This window comes from Blennius ocellaris (genome assembly GCF_963422515.1).
Source record: "Blennius ocellaris genome assembly, chromosome: 14".
Taxonomy (NCBI): domain Eukaryota; kingdom Metazoa; phylum Chordata; class Actinopteri; order Blenniiformes; family Blenniidae; genus Blennius; species Blennius ocellaris.
The window spans coordinates 10,962,570-10,980,416 of NC_137663.1; the positions used below are offsets into that span (position 1 = coordinate 10,962,570).

General features: G+C 39.6%; 1 protein-coding gene across 1 annotated transcript in view; it reads left to right on the forward strand.

Moving 5' to 3' along the window:
* Nucleotides 1-17,847, forward strand: part of stk32a (serine/threonine kinase 32A) — a gene marked incomplete at both ends in the record, with an annotated part of 55,024 nt that overhangs the window by 12,401 nt on the left and 24,776 nt on the right. The window contains one exon of the mRNA XM_080508845.1: nucleotides 6,228-6,401. Within this exon, the coding sequence (XP_080364971.1) occupies nucleotides 6,228-6,401 (174 nt within the window). The remainder of the gene's footprint in view (nucleotides 1-6,227; nucleotides 6,402-17,847) is intronic.

The following is a 17,847-nucleotide window of genomic DNA, read 5'->3' on the forward strand; positions in this document are numbered from 1 at the left end:
TAGGTGATGAAGGCCCTGTTTATACGACAACGTTTTAAGTGGTAATACATCGTTTTTGTGTTCCACGAACATATATCGCATGGACAGATGATGAAGTTACTACCAAGTCCCAGGAGAATATGGACTGGGAGTCATGACACTCTGGAGGCTGCCATTGTTATTGTTGTCCCTCTACTTGAAGTTATGCCGAAGAAAAAAAGTAGCGTTTTCCATGGAGATGGAGACTTTTTTCAAAAGGTTGCATTTTCACTGGTTCTGAGCACCATTTTAAATGAACACCCAAAACACAACGGAGGCGGTCTAAAGCAGTGCGCGCCTGCATGCGTTTGCTTCGGAGAGGGAGTTGTCAGGCTCCTTTCCAGTTATAAACATGTGCAGTTTCCCTATGGCTCTTTTAATACACATTAGTTGTGCTGCCCTATTAATGGCAGCTTGGGTCATTTTTGCGGCCCCGCAGCTTACCTGTGGCCAACATCATAATCAGTGCCTTTTCTAATTCATTGTGACAGGAGCAGCAGCGGGTCGCTCCAGACTTCATTCATATTCAGCCACCATCCAAGCAGCACGCCGCCGTGGTCAGAGAGCGAGTGAGGGAGTGTGAGGGAGACTGCAGACGAGACTTCAGAATGAGTTGCACTGTTATTGTCATAGGAGACCGATTTGCACTGTTAAGTAGGGTGCAGATATTGCTGAAACAGCATAAAACACAAAGCTCAATTAGCAGCAGGTCAGTGGGTTGAGGAGATATCGTGTTGATTAGCAGCTACACTGAATATACAATTACATGATAATGCTTTTATTGTAATTATGTATTTTTAGTAGTTTAGTCCCTCAACACCCATGTGAGAGATTAAGGAAAGTCCGTTTCTCTTGTTTGCATCGAGGACACAACCATTTTTCTCAGTGAGCAATGATGGCTAACCCATTTTTGATGGACAGACCACCGGGAGAGAAAACATGGAAATCTCAGCCAAGCATGAGAGTTGGTTTTCTTCTTGATTAAACTGGTTTCACAGAGGACCTCACTGTGATATTGATCGACTTGGTAGCCTTGCAGCCATTCGTTAACAGCAACACATTGTCCTCAATAATACTTGTGTATATGAGATGCGCCGCCTTTTCACATCCATATACCGGTATATTTTTTGACAGAAACACTCGCACTAACATTCTAAGAGCAATCAAGACTGACCGGCTAACCCAAAACTGGACTGTAGCAGGAAACTGGAGAACCCAAGTAAAAAAAGAAAAAATACATAGAAGTTACAAGCTTCTGATAGAACGGCTGAAGTTACTCCAGGATATTCTCACTGTGAGGAGCGAATACTGATCACAACAGCACTGTGTAACCTGAAAACTAAATTTGAGTAATATCCAATAAATTCGGTTCTGAAATTGTTTAGCTGATAACCGCCTATAATATAAGCTGGTATATAAATTTCCAGGTTTACCACATAACATGAGTTATTTATTTAAAAAAAAAAAAGTAATATTGCCAGGCGTGGTATCAGTTTCCTCTGAGGTCAGTCATAATATGCACAAAAAAAGGTTAAAGAAAACCCCACAAAATTCACTTGACTAGTGTATTCTATGCATTGCACATTATGGCAAATAAATAAATAACTTTTTTTCTTGGCTCTTTTCCAAGAAAAGAACACAACATCTGCTCTGTGTTTTCTAAATGCTTGTGACAGCAGCCACGCGGATTCTTTTCCACCTCAACTGACTCTGCTGGGTCAGAGGTTCTTACACTGCGTGTGTGTGTGTGTGTGTGTGTGTGTGTGTGTGTGTGTGTGTGTGTGTGTGTGTGTGTGTGTGTGTGTGTGTGTGTGTGTGTGTGTGTGTGTGTGTGTGTGTGTGTGTGTGTGTGTGTGTGTGTGTGTGTGTGTGTGTGTGTGTGTGTGTGTGTTGTGTGTGTGCGTGTGTGAATGGACAGAAGAGAGAAAAAGAGGCAACGACAGTTAATCAAAAGATTAATCGACACAGTCACATGGAGTTTATCTAGCAAACACAAACTGCTGTCTTCTTCACTCCTATAACCATGATCAAAGCTTGTCTTTCTCGTCTCGGGTTACAGTTTGTGTAAATGTATAATAAACTAAGTATAATATAACCTAAGCAGGAGTACTATGGTGAGCTGGGAAGGAAACTTTAACTACTAATATTATACTAATAATACTTATAACTAATCTACAAAAAGTAGTGTTATGTTGGTGCAAATATATCATCCTGTATCAATGTGAACAATCATATTTCAAGAGAACGTGAAGTATTTATGAGGTTCATGGTGAGCCTTTACTCTGGTGTGCGAGACTCAATATGTCACGTTCTAATTCATCAGTTTACATCAGTATCACCTACATTCCACAGAAGCTTGTCAGACATTCTACAGTCTAATCATTGTAAACTCCTAATTATACTGCGTGTTGGTGCTGATTTAAGAAAATACATTTATATAAACACTAACACGTTACATGAAAATGTCATCAAATTGCAAAACAAAATAAATTCATCATATAAAGAAATCCGTCAGAATATTAAAACATTTGCTTTTTTTATGTGTTGGAATTGTTTAACAGTAGTTTTATTTCAGGACTGTACAACACAATCCTCATGATTTCATCACCCTGAGGACAGACAGTCTCCACTATGTATATCGCATTAACGTGACGCTTTATCTGATATTTGTGGAGATAAGTGTCTATATAGTGTGTTCGACGCAAAACAATACATCCAGAGTGTTAATCCTTCAGATCATGAAAACCTATATCTGTCTAAACTTATATAATCATTTATGTAATGTGTATAAAGCATGAAGAGGTTTCTCATCATGTGACTGGAGGATAATCTTTGTTAACCATTGTCATGTATACCTTTGGTCTGCATTGGCTTTCGGTGCATTTCCGCATAACACTGTTCTGACTTTACCTCTATAATCATTAGCACATGGCTAACATTATGCTTAAACAAAGCTTCACTTCCGAACACACATCCACACGCACACATGGCTGCACGCACACATTCACATGTGCACATAAATTTCACCAAAAGCTTTGGTGGAGCCTGACTGCTGCAGGTGTACCGAGTAATTACTGCCTGTCTCAGTGATTAATAACACTGCATTTGGTCCCATCCATTCCGTCATACTGTATTTCTCACTCTAAGGCTCACACTAAGTGTTCATTCTTTAACCAAAAATGATTACTACTTCATAAGTGTCTGTGTATGTTTAAAGTAACCTTTTCCAATTCAAGTGATCAGACTTCTATTACTTCACGTTTTTTGAGTAATATAACATTAATTGATGCATCGAAGTAGGAGCCGAAATGTATCTTCGTGCAGCTCTGTGTGACTTTGTCAAACTTGCGCGCATCTTCAGGACGGACGTATCACATATAGTCTTTCTAAACTGAGATGCCACCGGCAGTCGGTTGTTAAGTGGTCTCAGCATTATCTGAGCCTTCGCAGACAGTTTGGAGTCAGCTCAATCAATCCTCATCCATCCAGTGCAGAAAAGCACCACCTCCAGTTTATAAGGTCCGAAGGGAAAGGGAGTTTACCAGCGTGGCAAAAAACTCCCCTTGAATGTTGAGTTTGATGGAAGACTGTGTTCCGAAGCAGCAGTAACTTCTGTTGACTAGTCAACACTGAATGCCATGAAGCTCGTTTAGTGGCTGCACAGTGGTTATGGCGGGACGGTTGACTTTAGACCCCTGCTGGTTTGGCCACAGTCTTCGTCCCTGTTCAGACGGCAACATTTTCAAGTGAAAACAAAACTTTCATTGCATTTTGGGCGAGGTGATCAAGAACAGTGGAAGCCTTCAGGGTGGCATGACTCCCAGTCCACATTCTCCTGGGTCTAAGTAGTTTTATAGTTGAACGTCACCCATAATAATGATCCACCTTGGTCGTCTGTATGGATGGTTAGATGGATGGATGGATGGATGGAAATGAGGAGACTGGCGATATAGTTTTATCGGACCAAGGTTCCCTACCCCTGGTGTAGAGTAACGCTTAAGGCACGCAGGGAAATATTGGCAACAGTTTGAATATCATTTCTTTCATAATTTAGCTTTTTGTTGGAAGGAAACTGAGCGGCTCATCATTCAGTAGTCGGGGGGGAAAAAAAGTGCTGTCCTTGTTTCAGAGCCTTGCAACAGCAGCCTCTCAATGAGAACGCCATAATGTGCTTATACAGGCCTGCTGTGTACGTCAGCATCTAATTGATGGGTGAACAGATTGATGACCACAAGTGGCATTACCATCTAGAATATTCATTACACACAACTAGAGGACAAAGACAAACGTGGAGAAGCAATTATTAAGAGTACAGTTCAAGCAACATAAAACAATACAGCTCGAAAACCAAAAGAAATACTTTTGTCTATTGAACTTTATTGGAAAAACATATTCACGTACAGTTTTTCAATTAAATGCAGACTTCTCCTCAGTACTGGAGCTGTAAATAAACATTTCACACACCGGATATTAGTGGGATTGATGCTAGAACAATGACACGCTGCACATCAGTTCATGCGGAATATGAAAAAAATCCCGGATTATCTATTTGTTGCTCACTAATGGAATCAAAATAGAGATTACTTTTTCCATGTCGACTCTCTTCAATTGCTTTTTACTGTAGAAAAGAGAAAAACAGTAGCTAGTATGTGACTAATGACAAAGTCTGTGGCCATCGTGTGTCTCACTTCTGTTTTATACCATTTCTAATGCAATATAGATGATTTAAGACCATAGAAAATGAGATTATTTTTTTAGCCATCCATGTTCAATGATTTTTATTTTATTTAGAATTTTTTTGGAAATCTTGTCACCAGAGAAAGGGAATAATCATTTGGTTTGACTAAAGCGATCTGACTCATAGCAAACATCAGTACTTTGCTCTTGGTTGTAGTGGTTTTTTTTCCGTTTTATTCCCCCTGTAAACCAAAGAATTAGGTACATTATTCAGAATCATCTCTATGTTTCTCCATTTTATGCACTAAAAACAGTCAGTGTGCTGGGCCTTAAGGATAAGAAATGCAAGCAAAATGTGGAGGAGGAAAATATATTTATCATGATTGTGCGATAGGGGAGTGGTTCCTTAGTTTCCGTGCTAAGTTTGCATGTTCTCCCTTTGTGTGCATGCTTTCTTTCTGGATAAGACAAGTTTTTCCTCTTAATGCGAGTGTGTGTAATCTGCGTGATTGTCTTTCTGGTGTGATCGGCTCATGTCTTCCGCAACGTTAAATTGTATGAAGGTGGATGGTGTCCACTATAATCCTATGTGTACAATATACTATTAAAGAATTAATTATGTACTAATGTACCGAGCTTGTTAGCTTTGGCAACATGATGAGTGTTGCCTCAGGCATGACTCAGCCGCTACGTTTGTGCTCCCCTTGATGAGTATTTCCCTCCTGCTACTCCTTTAGTCATACAGCGTAAAGTAGCATCTGGTCTCAGAGAACACATCAGACTTCTTAGCTTATTGTTTTTTTTTGTTTTGATTTTTTTTTAACACAAATCGATACATTTGATGAACAATTGTCAGTTGGTTGAGACTAAGTGTTTCGTGGTATGGATGTCTTCATTTTTTTTTTTTTAGGAATCCAGAATGCGAGAAAACACGGTTTTCGATTAAGCCGTTTTAATGTTTTTAGGAGCATTACGAATATATTCTCGTTATCTAGTCACTTTTGGAATATGTCGATGTGATGATTCACATCTGCAGGTTTGTTTTCTCTCCATACATATCATTGGCAGATTTTTGACCTTTAAATTTCCTTGTGTGATAGCGTAATAGGAGGCTTGCTCAGGTTTTCAACATGATAAATAATTAAGCAGTTAAGTGTATATCAAAGCATTGAAGCATGAAAAGGCTCTGACAGAGATGTGCTAAGTTATACATATATTATCTGTGCATTGCCATCTCCACTTGGCATGTAAGAAAGTAGCCGTATCAAAAAAAAAAAAAAAAAGAGGCCATTTCTGAGGGTGAGTGGATTTCCAGGGTGGCGGGTTGGAACATTTGCTCAACAAACCCTGCAGCTCAACCTCTGTCCACTCAACTTTCATTTCAACCTCTACTGCTACATTAGCATTTCTCAACCTTTCCTTTTTCCACATGATTTCATCAATCCTCATTTCTGTTTCTATATTTTTTTTTAACGTGGCGTCCCTGCGGCCCATGCGATTGCCCTTCATTCTTACTGGTCGTCCCCCTGCAGGTATTCATTCCAGGATGAGGAGGACATGTTTATGGTGGTGGACTTACTTCTGGGGGGAGACCTGCGCTACCACCTCCAGCAGAACGTCCACTTCTCAGAGAGCACCGTCAAGCTCTACATCTGCGAACTGGCCCTGGCTCTGGGGTACCTTCGCTCCAAGCGCATCATTCACAGGTAGGAGTTTGTCCTCATAATAACAGAGAAGTTCCATGTACCCTTATTTTTATACTCTAAAGAGGTAAAAAGTCTAAAGTACACCGGCGGTCTTTCTTCTTTGGCTGTCTCCTTCGATATCATTTTTCTGATAGGACTTACCCACCGCTGTGCTAAAAGGTCAAGATGCCTCGACATGAAGGTCACACCTGACACAACGGTTTACTGAGAGCTGCATCATGAAATGCACCAGATCTGTCTATGCTGCTGTATCGATGACTTATTTCATTTACAAAATGCAGGTTAAGTGCTTTTTAGGCAGAAATATCTGCTGCTATGGCAGAGCCACCGACTCTGTGGGCCAAGAAACGCATGGCTTCTGCCAGGTGTTATTTTAAGCTCTTGAAGTGACTCAGAGAGCTTGGGATATATTGTTACAGTCAAAAGTACTGCCAAAAACCATTGAAGATATGGAATAAGTGAAGTAGTATGGTGAAGCTACAACTTCGCACTGGTTAGAGGCACTTTGTTCATATTGAAATAAAGAACAGCTGAGATTAGAATGAGACAAAGTTGCTTTCAGTGAAAGACAGATTTAAATCCTAGTTTTTCTTCCTGTGTCAGTGCTAAATTACATCTCAGGTAGAAGGTTATTCAAAGACAGACAGTATTGATTGTCTTTTTTGACACATTCCAATATCCGAGTAAAAATATTTTGCACATTTTACACTTCATGAAAGAGTTTTTGTAAAATTTAGATTAGATGAAATTGTATATGTTGATGATCTTTGAAATCTGATCCAACCAAAAAACCATTAGTCCATTGAACACAATAAGATACTAGAAAACTATTATCCTCTAATTAAGTGAAAAAAGTTAATTCATGTTTTTTATGTCCAGGTTCCATTTTACAGCTGTGGCTTTCAAAGTAAAAAAGATTTTCTGCGATATCACTGTTCTAGTTGGAAGAGAAAGAACATTCTTGTTCAGCACAGAAGAATATTTGACCGAACACAACAAAAACACTGTAATTAGTCAATGTCGCTGTTAACCACTGTCATATGTAATTGGTGAACAATTCCTTGTTTACTTGGAGAATATGAATCAAAAACTATATGCTGAAGACCTATTTTACATTAAATATGTCTAAAGTAATGTAAAAACTAAGATAAATCAAATTAATTTAATTGTTATTCTTACTCACCCATTCACACACACAAGTGCATAATGAAAGGTAAACACAAAAAAAGGCCAATGCCTACCTCACACATCACAAATATAAGTAAAAAGGGAACAGTCAATATAAATGGGAGGCGGGAGCAGGAAGCATTTCTTTTTAAGGAAAGAGGTGGGGGCTAATTTATAATAGTTCCTCTATTCTGGTATGGAGGCTAAAGCATACGAGGTAAAACAAAGAACAATTTGTGCAATTATCATATAAAATAATACAAAAACATATTTTTGGATAGAAAATATGTAATTTAATTAGTTAATAGTCACTATTTATGGTTTATGTTTATGTATACATTAAAAACAATTCTATTTAAAAAAGCAACATTCTGGCATATAATGGACATATTTTGCATTTCAGTGGTTATTTAAAGTCAAAAACAGTTTTATGACTTTCTTTAACAGCTTATGATGTTGATACAAGACTCTTAATTCATTGTCAGCTATTCTTCGTAAAATCTTCTCAGTTTAGCAGCTTTGCTACATTAAACATCTTTCTGGGATTGATTGGCTGACACTGACGTGTTTGTTGTGATTGGTGGCTGTTATTTCAGACAGACATGACTCAAACAGCAGCATCCGTGCAAATCCCAAACCTCTCTGAAGGGTTGTGGAATGAATATAGTTTCGGTTACATACCGAACACTGTTTCCTGTAACTTGTGTAATATTCCGACAGTGATACGCATCTGTTTCAGCTCTATTTATAAAAATAGGATCTGACCTGATAAAAATTAGTCACACAAACTATCCAAAACAGCCAAGTCACAATGTGTTTTACTATTTTCGTCTGTAAATGAGTCCCAACTCCACCATAGATAAATACATTTTTTACATGGCCAACTTGAATAGTGCATGAGCAGTCCGGTGCTCTGATCTGACTGTGATCACCACTGGGATTCTGTGATTTTTCAGATTCAGGGAAGCTACATTAAAAGTGCAAGAACTACGGAAGTGCTACAACATACACTCCAGCCTACAGTCACTGTGTCTGTCCCCCAAATCATACGGGATTAAAATGGTTTTGAATAGTACTGAAGTAGGTTTGGAGACTGAACTGACACTTGTTTTTAAGTGGAACGTTTATTTTAACCGTTCAAGTGACTTGAGAGCAAGACTGCTTGCAGAAAAAATGTTGTCTGGCCTGAGGACTTCAGTTTCCACTGTGGTAGATGAGCAAAGAGGTAAACACAGAAAAAGAGAGGCTCTCTCAGATCATGACTAATAGGAAACATCACTGCAACAGAGAAAACTAATTTATCAACACCCCCAGATAACAAATTACACCATTTAACATTAAGCAGGCTACTTGCTCTTGTCCATGCTCTTAAACCTCCACAGGAAAAGAGAAATGGGATGGATTATTAATTTGCTTATTCATTCAGTCCACTGGGGGATATGAATATTTAAATTGTTTTTCTATTTTAGTCCTAGAGAGGATAGACTTGCCACTTGATGCGCAGGTGTTTGGGGGGGGGGTTGTTTAGATGGAATCAACATCTTTTCAATCTGCATTCATTAGCATCAAATAGAAAGAGGAGCTGAAAGTAACTCTCAGCTCATCTCTATGGAAATTGAATACATCATTTCCTTCCTCAGATGTGGACGTGCTGACTTGGGTACAGCAAGTTAATCCATTTAAAGTCCTTTGATGGCATCTGTGCACGTATGCACCGGTCTATTTGTACCCAGGCAGGATGTACACATTCCACTTCCGATGGTTCCTGCAGATTCTGATGATAATGAGAGGAGAAATTGATTATAATGACATCAGTCGCATGTCAGAGGATGAGAAGGTAATTATGTGATCTACAGGTTTGATCATGAGGGAGACAGAATGTGCCCGGTTGTACTCTGTCCCCATTATCATTTGCAGCTTAATTTATTATTGGTCCGTTAACTAAAGGTTAATAAGCAGAACTCTTATTCCTTCAAGGACAGTCTCTAACTTGATGGGTTTTTTTTGTTTTTTTTGTCACAATTTCTTTATGGGGGTTCACTCACAACTTTAAAACCACTGACCGTGGAGGAGTTCCATTGATTATCTCAATGCAATGCCAGCAGGTGAACAATTTCTTGAAGAAGACAGGTTAAAAAAGGTAGGTGTAAGGCTCTCTGAAACTTCGACTTGTTATTATTAATGTCACAAAAACAGCAATAGCCTAATATTGATCCTTGTGGAATTTCTGTCAGATAGTAACAAGAGTTTATCGATCTCATCTTGGCTGAACGCCAAGCAAAGAAAGATGAACGTATTCAAAAGAATCAATGTGGTTGTCAAAACTGTACATTTTTGGATCAATAAGTAAGGACCACACAGGAAAACTGTCTGTATTGTATCATGCATAATAACTGAGCATCAGCAGTGACAACAACAGATTGTTCTGTGGTTAGGGCGACTAATTATTTTCAGTAATGAAGCTCCGTCATTGCATAGCGAGCATGAGCGATCCCACGGGAATTGGCACTGAGGTTAACGACGGAGGGGGCCGTGTCAACATGGGACTCACAGGAAACTCAGATTATCAAGCATGATGCAAGGGGGAAGTCTATTTATTCCACACTGTGTTATTGAATGGAAATTCATTTTCAAGAAGACAATACAGCAAGTTCATATATACAACGGGAGCATTTGTGACAGTCGAACTCTTCCCTGCTTCAGCCATCAGTGGTATTGATTGTGCAACAGTGTACTAACGTATACAGCGCTTGTATGTTCGGAAGAGTGGCCCGGTTCACTCGCGTTTGGCTTCACTGTTTGAACCAAGTTCAGGGTTCAGTCTGATTAGTGTTTCAACACAGCACTCCAGGGGGAGTTTGAATTATTACCGATGGACTGAGTCTCAATTAGATGACATCTTCAGAGACTTGACGAGTCCCTCCAAACAAGTGGAAAGATAAATGGCACGTGTGTGTGACATAAGGCATTCGTGTGTGTGTGTGTGTGTGTGTGTGTGTGTGTGTGAGAGAGAGTGCTCTATGGTCGTGGCAGTTGTGTGCGAGTTCACCTCACCACAACCTCTTTGACATCAACAACAGTCGATCTCTTGGGGAAATCCTCATTTTGTTGCCTCCTGGAATCTTCGTAATGGAAAGACTCGCTAGTTGTCAGCTCGCAACAGGTCAAAAGCAAAAGTAGTGTTTCATTCAGGAAACACGGCACCAATTAATTGAAGCGTTTGCTCAAAAAATGGATCTTAGCTCAACAGCCAGACGGTTTTCAGTAAAAGTGAGGGTTAATTTGGTGAACCATTACTGTGAACAAATTAAGCAGGATTTGCAGGAGGTATATGAAGCTCCAGCTGCTGACATTTTAAGTAAATAGCAGAAAGCAACAGATAATATACTTTCTCAGTGATGTGGTGTAGTTTCTTTAAAGAGGCTTTAGTCACTCTTGGAAATTGACCAGTCTGTTTATTCAGATTAGAATCCTTTATTAAATAAATGAAGGTATACTGAAACCAAGCTGTTGCTACTGAAAGGATTCTCTTCTGCAAGCACTTATTTCTTTTCCACATCTCCTCTTCCAACCTCTCTCACTCTGACACACGACCATTCCCTCGAAATCTCTCTCTCATTATCAATACTGTTTTCCCCCCTTTCTTGCGCTATTGTTTTTGCTACCGACTGGATTTTATTTCTTTCCCATGCTTTGCTCCCCTACATGCTCATTCCTTAGTCTGACTTGTGCAGGGCCTGTCTCTTTCTCAGAAGGAGTGGCACAAGCACAGCTCTGCTTCAAATAATTTATTTGCTCTTTCATCCTTCCCTCTCCTCGAGAGACCTTTTGCCAAGCTGCCAACGGGGAATACGGTCCCAATTCTCCTATCTGGTTAAGTAAAGGTGAAAGGAAGTAGGTCCTCTCATGGCTCTAAAAGGAAGAGATTATATGCAGTATGCAGACTACATAGAAGCAGACAGTCATTACTTTTACTCTCCATCAGCTGTTTGAGATGTGGCGCGTTTGTCATGTCTTCAAGTGAAGTATTCTTTATTCATGGACTGTGTTAATGTTTTATTTCCCAGCAGAAGAAGAAGAAGAAGAAGAAGAAGAAGAACGGGGAGGGAAGGGAGAGAGAGGAAAAGAGAAATTATATGCTCATATTTCATAAATGCAGATTAAGGTGCCAGCTGGTGCCAGCGCTCTGATTTTCACCCTGAAATGTTGAATTGAGTATTATCATGGTGGAAAATCTCCCTCAGCACAGCCCGACTTGCAACAGCAGATTAAAGGATGGGAGGAGGTTTTCAGTCTGAACATGATATACTGTTTACTGGCAAGTCTGGTCTAAAAAAGATCGCTAATTGCCTACTTGTGTACCAAACTCACGTGTCTGCCTGTAGCAGGAAAAACTCCAAAAAAAAAAAAACTAGCAATAGGAAGTGTATACAGAAAGATCCAGATGCAGACTATGAGCCAGAATGAGAGAGAGATAACAGCAACGATGAAGATTCAAAGAGGCAGACAGGGACGCTGGAGAGAGCTGACATTTTTTTTGTTGTTGTTGTAACACTCTGGATGTTTCTGTCTGGTTGAATTATTCATCGCTGGTAATTGTGATGTGAATTTTTGGACTTGGCTTTTAGTGCCAACTGGCTGCTTTGAGTGTCTACTTGGCAATCCCACCCTCCCCAAAAAAATTTAGCCGCACATTAGACCGGTGGTTTGTGAAGCTCGACATCATCAAACAGGCGCACTCAGTATTTGTTAATGAATAACGAATGAGCGTCTCTTAGAAAAGATTGTTTACTCTATGAGCGAGAAAAAGTCGTCAGGTACACACCGCAGCACACCTGTCACCATATCCCACTTGTCAGAGCTGCTTTCCCTTCCACAAAATAAATAAAAGGTTTGTGAGAGATGCAGCAGTTAGTTGGACTGGAGCTGTTTAACCTCAATGGTTCAAGTTGGGCTCGGCTTTTAATTCATGTTCAAAGGCTGATGCTCTGTGACTTCTTCTTCGATGGCTCGTGGGTGTGGGTACTTAGAAGTGAGGGATTTGGATGCCGTGTGCATCGCTGTGCATATTTCTATGCATGCGGTCTGTGTCACTGGCTCCATACGCGTGTATATGTGTGTGTAGGTGTGTGTGTGTGTGTGTGTGTGCGCGGCTTGTTTTTTGAGTGTGTGATGTCGCTGAGCTGTGGGCTTTCTGTGGCTTCAACAGCTCTTTCACTCTCATTTGTGACAAAGAGCGTGATGCACAATCTCAAACAGCTTTCTGCTTTTATTCCAGAGAGGGGAGGAGAGCGATGAAAGCAGCAGAGCCATGAAAGAGTCTGTGATTAACAACTAGCAGTCCATTTCCAGAAAGCCAGTAACACCATTTTTACTGCTAAAGCTGGATTATTCATATATCAAAATATCTAAATACATGCACGTATAAATGCCTGGGTTCACTTGTTTAATTTGATGTATAATATCTGTATATTTAAACTATTATCGGTCCCAAACTGTATCCATAGCAACAAATAGTTGTTCAGCAACACTAAATTAGAGTATTGACAGGTTAACTGAACAGATAAAGGATGGAAACAGCCGTCAAAATCATTTCAGTGATTATTTCAGTAGAGACGAAACAAAAAATTGGTATGACCCACAATGGCATTTCATTTTCATTTAAAGGGATTGGTGTCACTGCTTTGTTTTTTAACAAGACTGTATATTAGTTGACAACCTAGGAAATGGTTCTATTGTATTGAATAGAGTGGACATGTAGCTCTAGTGAACATATTAGAATTGTTAAGACACGTGTTTTATCTTTTTATTCTGGATTGCAGTATTTAATTTTCCTCGTAGTGAGAAAGCCCCCACTACACTTGATTATATCAAGCAATCCAAAACAATGAATGGTGTCTAATTTAGCCTCTTTTGTACAAGTTAATATGAAAAATAATAATACAGTGGTTGACCGAGCTTGTTTGCTTTGACGACTTGATGAGTTCTGCCTCAGGCATGACTGAACCAGTATTGTGGGTGAGTCTGACAAGTGGTCTTCTAACAGAAAGGAATATTTTTGATGAATATTTGTCACTGAGAGTGATGCAGGGGTCAACATAATAGATCACAGGCCACCATGTCACCTTATCCCCTCTCTCCTCCACTGCTCCACCAACCATCTCCACGCACTCCTTTATTACATCTATGAATCATGTCTGAGGTCTTTCTCTGTGACCTCTAGCTTCATCTCACAACTCTGCATAACTGAAAGGTTTAGTTAGAAAATAATCGAGGTTCACAAAAATGGTCCCTTCGAGATATGAGTTTGATTTTCTGTCTAAACCCAACACATGTAAAATTGTTTCTTTAAAATTTCCCTGAGAGCCTTCCCCAGAATGTCTCACTTAACAGGTGACTTCTGGTGTTATTTGTCCTGCACATAGTGCGTCAGCATGCTTGTGCTTTCATGTACACTTCTGATGATCTGAGTGAGTGGCGGTGGGGCAGCCAACCTGTGTGTCAGTGTGTGTCAGTGTGTGTCAGTGTGTGAGTGTGCGTTCTCAGGTGTGTTGGCCCACTCCAGTATCAGTGCAGTATCGTATGACCAGGTACAGGGCTCAGTTACCCCTCTGCCTCTGATAGCAAGCTGTAATGAGGCCATTAGATCCTGCTAATAGCTTGTAGAGCCATTCAACTGAGAGAAAAGCCGAGCGGATCAACTTGCACCGAGCCACCATGGCCCTGCTCAATCACAAAAGCCCCCAATTTTGTTTTTTTTTACCTCAATCATTCACTAGTTGTATTGTTAATACTATCCCTTTTATCCTCTTTACCATAATGTCCTCTTAGCTCTCTCTCTCTCTCTCTCTCTCTCTCTCTCTCTCTAGCTGAAGTTGTCTCATGATTCCTCCACTTAATTTGCTAAATTTATCCAGTGAGAGAAGCACTATAGATTATCTCCAACTGTCACCATTCCCACTACTTCTCCACATTTAATGCTATCGCTCTTTATCTCAACTCCTCAGCAAATGCATAGCTGCTTGACTTAATTGCTCTTTTTTCCTGGCCAATTTGCCTGATTCAATGTATTTCTTTCATCCACTCAAAGTGCACCTCCATAAACAGCATCTTATTGACACCATTTGTATGTCTCGAAATAAATATACTTTAAAGAATGACATTTTCAAATCAGATTCACTGGAAAATTACATTATAAATGAATACTGAATGGACAAAATGGTCGTAGCAAAATACGTCACTGCGTAACTACTTTTTGAAACTCCTGTACAGTGTACTGTAGTAATTACAAGGAACTATCTCATGCTATGAAACATTTAAATATCTAGGTTTTAGCTGTGCCCCTTCTTTTCCTCGAGAAGTAATTTATCTCCCATGCCTTTGTGTTGCATCCCTTTGAAATCTTCCCATTCACGGATCGTAGTGGTGACACCCAGCTGAGCAGTCACATCTTCACACAGACTCGGTGCGATCAGAGCTGCCACAGATCCATCTGTTTCTCAGCACTAATAGATTGTGCATTACAGTTATTGCAGGCAATAAAACAACGAACAGTTTTTTTTTTAAAGTCAGAAGTTGTCAAAATAATTCTTGAGCATTTGTTTTTACAGCGAAAATAAAAGATATGTCATGATTAGCGAATAAAAGCAACCACTTACATTTTGTAAACATATCCTGAAGAGCCGCAAATATTTTTTCTGCGTTTTATACCGTATTAAAAATCATAGCCCTCCTGTTGCTGCATTTATACGGTTATAAAAGAAAAAGGAAAAGAACAATGGGAAAACTGTTGAGGAAACTCATTAAAAAGAAGGAAAAAAAACATCAAGTGAATTTTGTAGTTTATTTTCTCCTCGATATCATCAGTACAGCTCTGTCTGACCTACTTCTCATTATGACTGTTTTTGATAGAAAGACTTGTGTTTGTAATTGCTTGCCAGCTCTTTTATGTTGACTTCAGTGGAAGAAGAAGTGAGTATTATTTGTGGATCATGAAACTGAGAAAATGTGTTCATTGATACCATCTTGAACAATAGGCTTTTTTGTCTGTGAGGTTTATGATATATTGACTACTTTTATGCCAATGTTTTTTTTTGGGGGGAGGACTTATTGAAAGTTTCTACGTTTACTAATTCATATTACCTTAAGAAAATAAAAAAGGTGGAGTTATGTGATGCACCTGAGCGCATCACCCATGTAATGGCAGCATGAAGCTTATGAAAAAAATTGCATCTTGTAATCTGGAAATTCCGGTCATCATCTTCTTTGCCACTTTACCCAATGGGGTCACCGTTACTTGAACCAATACCAGCTGATTAGCTGTGAAAGCTAGATGTTGCCGCAAATTCATGTTTTTGGATTGGAGTAGAAAAACAGGGCACGAAGAGAAACCTGTGGCTGTGATCAGTTAATAATTTGACTCGTATATTGCCATATGAATCGCCATAAATAAACAATTAAAAAATTTGAAGGACTGCATCAAGCAATCCCTCAAGATTTGCAAGGAGACCTGCAGCTTATGCGTTCATGCGTTCAGCTTGCGACACTCCCGTCTCGCTGCAGCACTTCTTACATTGTGCCTGGGCTCAGGTTTACATTTAGACTGCATCATAATTCACGAAGTCCTGTATGATTTGAGTGAAACTAGGAAATCGAGTGCCTTCATATCACCAGCAGTGTAAGGGTTAAGAATGGAATAGTCACCAACACTGAGACACCATCATTGAACAATATGGACATATGATCAGAAACCAACCATGGCATTTATGTTTGTGGTGACTTAGCACCAAGGCTGTGTAATAATGGCAATGTTGATATATTTGTACCCAATTAGACATCTTTCTCTGCTTAGACTCTTATTTTTCCCAGTATTTGTTTTTTTTTTTTTTTGTGGGGAACATTTTGTTACTTTTGTGATCTTCACTTCTGGGCTGTTTCCACCAAATAATGTTGGAATAATTTACTGTAATATAATCCGTTGTTGACAAGTTCTACTGCAGTACAGCTTCTTCTGATTGCTAAAGCATGTTGACATGCTGATCATGAATGCACAGCACATGGAAACGTATAGTAGTTCAGTCAGTCTATTACAAATGTTGATATTGTGATGGCAATAACATATATAATCCAGAAAAAAAACGTGTTTTTCCCATTCTCATGCCATAATTTATAAAACATGGTCGAAGATGCACTTATACCATGAGGGAAAATGACTCAAATTCAAATCAGTTCCAATATTCTCAGAGAAAACTGTCAAATACTAGAGGAAAATATCTAAATACAACACTTTGCTATCATCTCTATAGAACTACCAAAGCCTTGCTCACATGGCTATATCATCAAACACCTGTGGTTCTGAATTGTTACAGTTTGGGAAATTGTAAAAGGAGCATTCTACAGCTCCTTATTAATATTGTCCTTGAGGCAAAGAAAACAAGTTTGTCATGGCTATCATTACCATCACTATTATCTCGGCAGCTTGGTTTTTACCGTGCGCCACCTCCTAATGAGACATGCCGTTTTGCTTTATCTCTCTTGAGCCAGGTGTCTCGGTCCTTCCTGGTCCTGCGGCGTCACAATGACAGCCTGGCCTTTCGCTATAAAAGAGGCTTCCTTGTTCTCAATTGCAGCCTGCTTTTTTAGCATCGACACATGCCCCTCCTTTCTCCCTTAGCGCCGGCCTTTGAGGCAAATGTCAGCTAATTAAGGGTTACATGGTCGACCTTTCTTCCTTCCACCTGAGCCCACGCTGCCCGATCAAGGCAAGGCCAAGGCTCCATGCTACAGGTTGGCCTCCTCTGCACGAATGTGCAGTTGAATGTCAATTCAACTTTATTTATATAGCACCAAATACAACACAGTCATTTCTCTGTGCTTTTAACACTGAAAAACCCAATGAGGTGCATAAATACACACAAAGTACATGTCAATGTGGCCTTTGATGTGTTAAATACTGCCGCGTACTTAGAGAGGGTGTGAGACTCAATTAGCAGAGACATGGAGTGCTGTGTGTGTGTGTGTGTGTGTGTGTGTGTGTGTGTGTGTGTGTGTGTGTGTGTGTGTGTGTGTGTGTGTGTGTGTGTGTGTGTGTGTGTGTGTGCGCGCTTGTGTTATTGTAATCGCTCAAAGTCATTCACCAAAATAGCTTGGGAATTGAAGTTTATGCATTTTGACACTTTCAAAAACAACATATTCTATTTTTATCTATTTTCCCGATATCGTCATGCAAAAAGTGACAAACAGAGCCTCTGATAATGATTTAAGTCCCATTAAAAACACA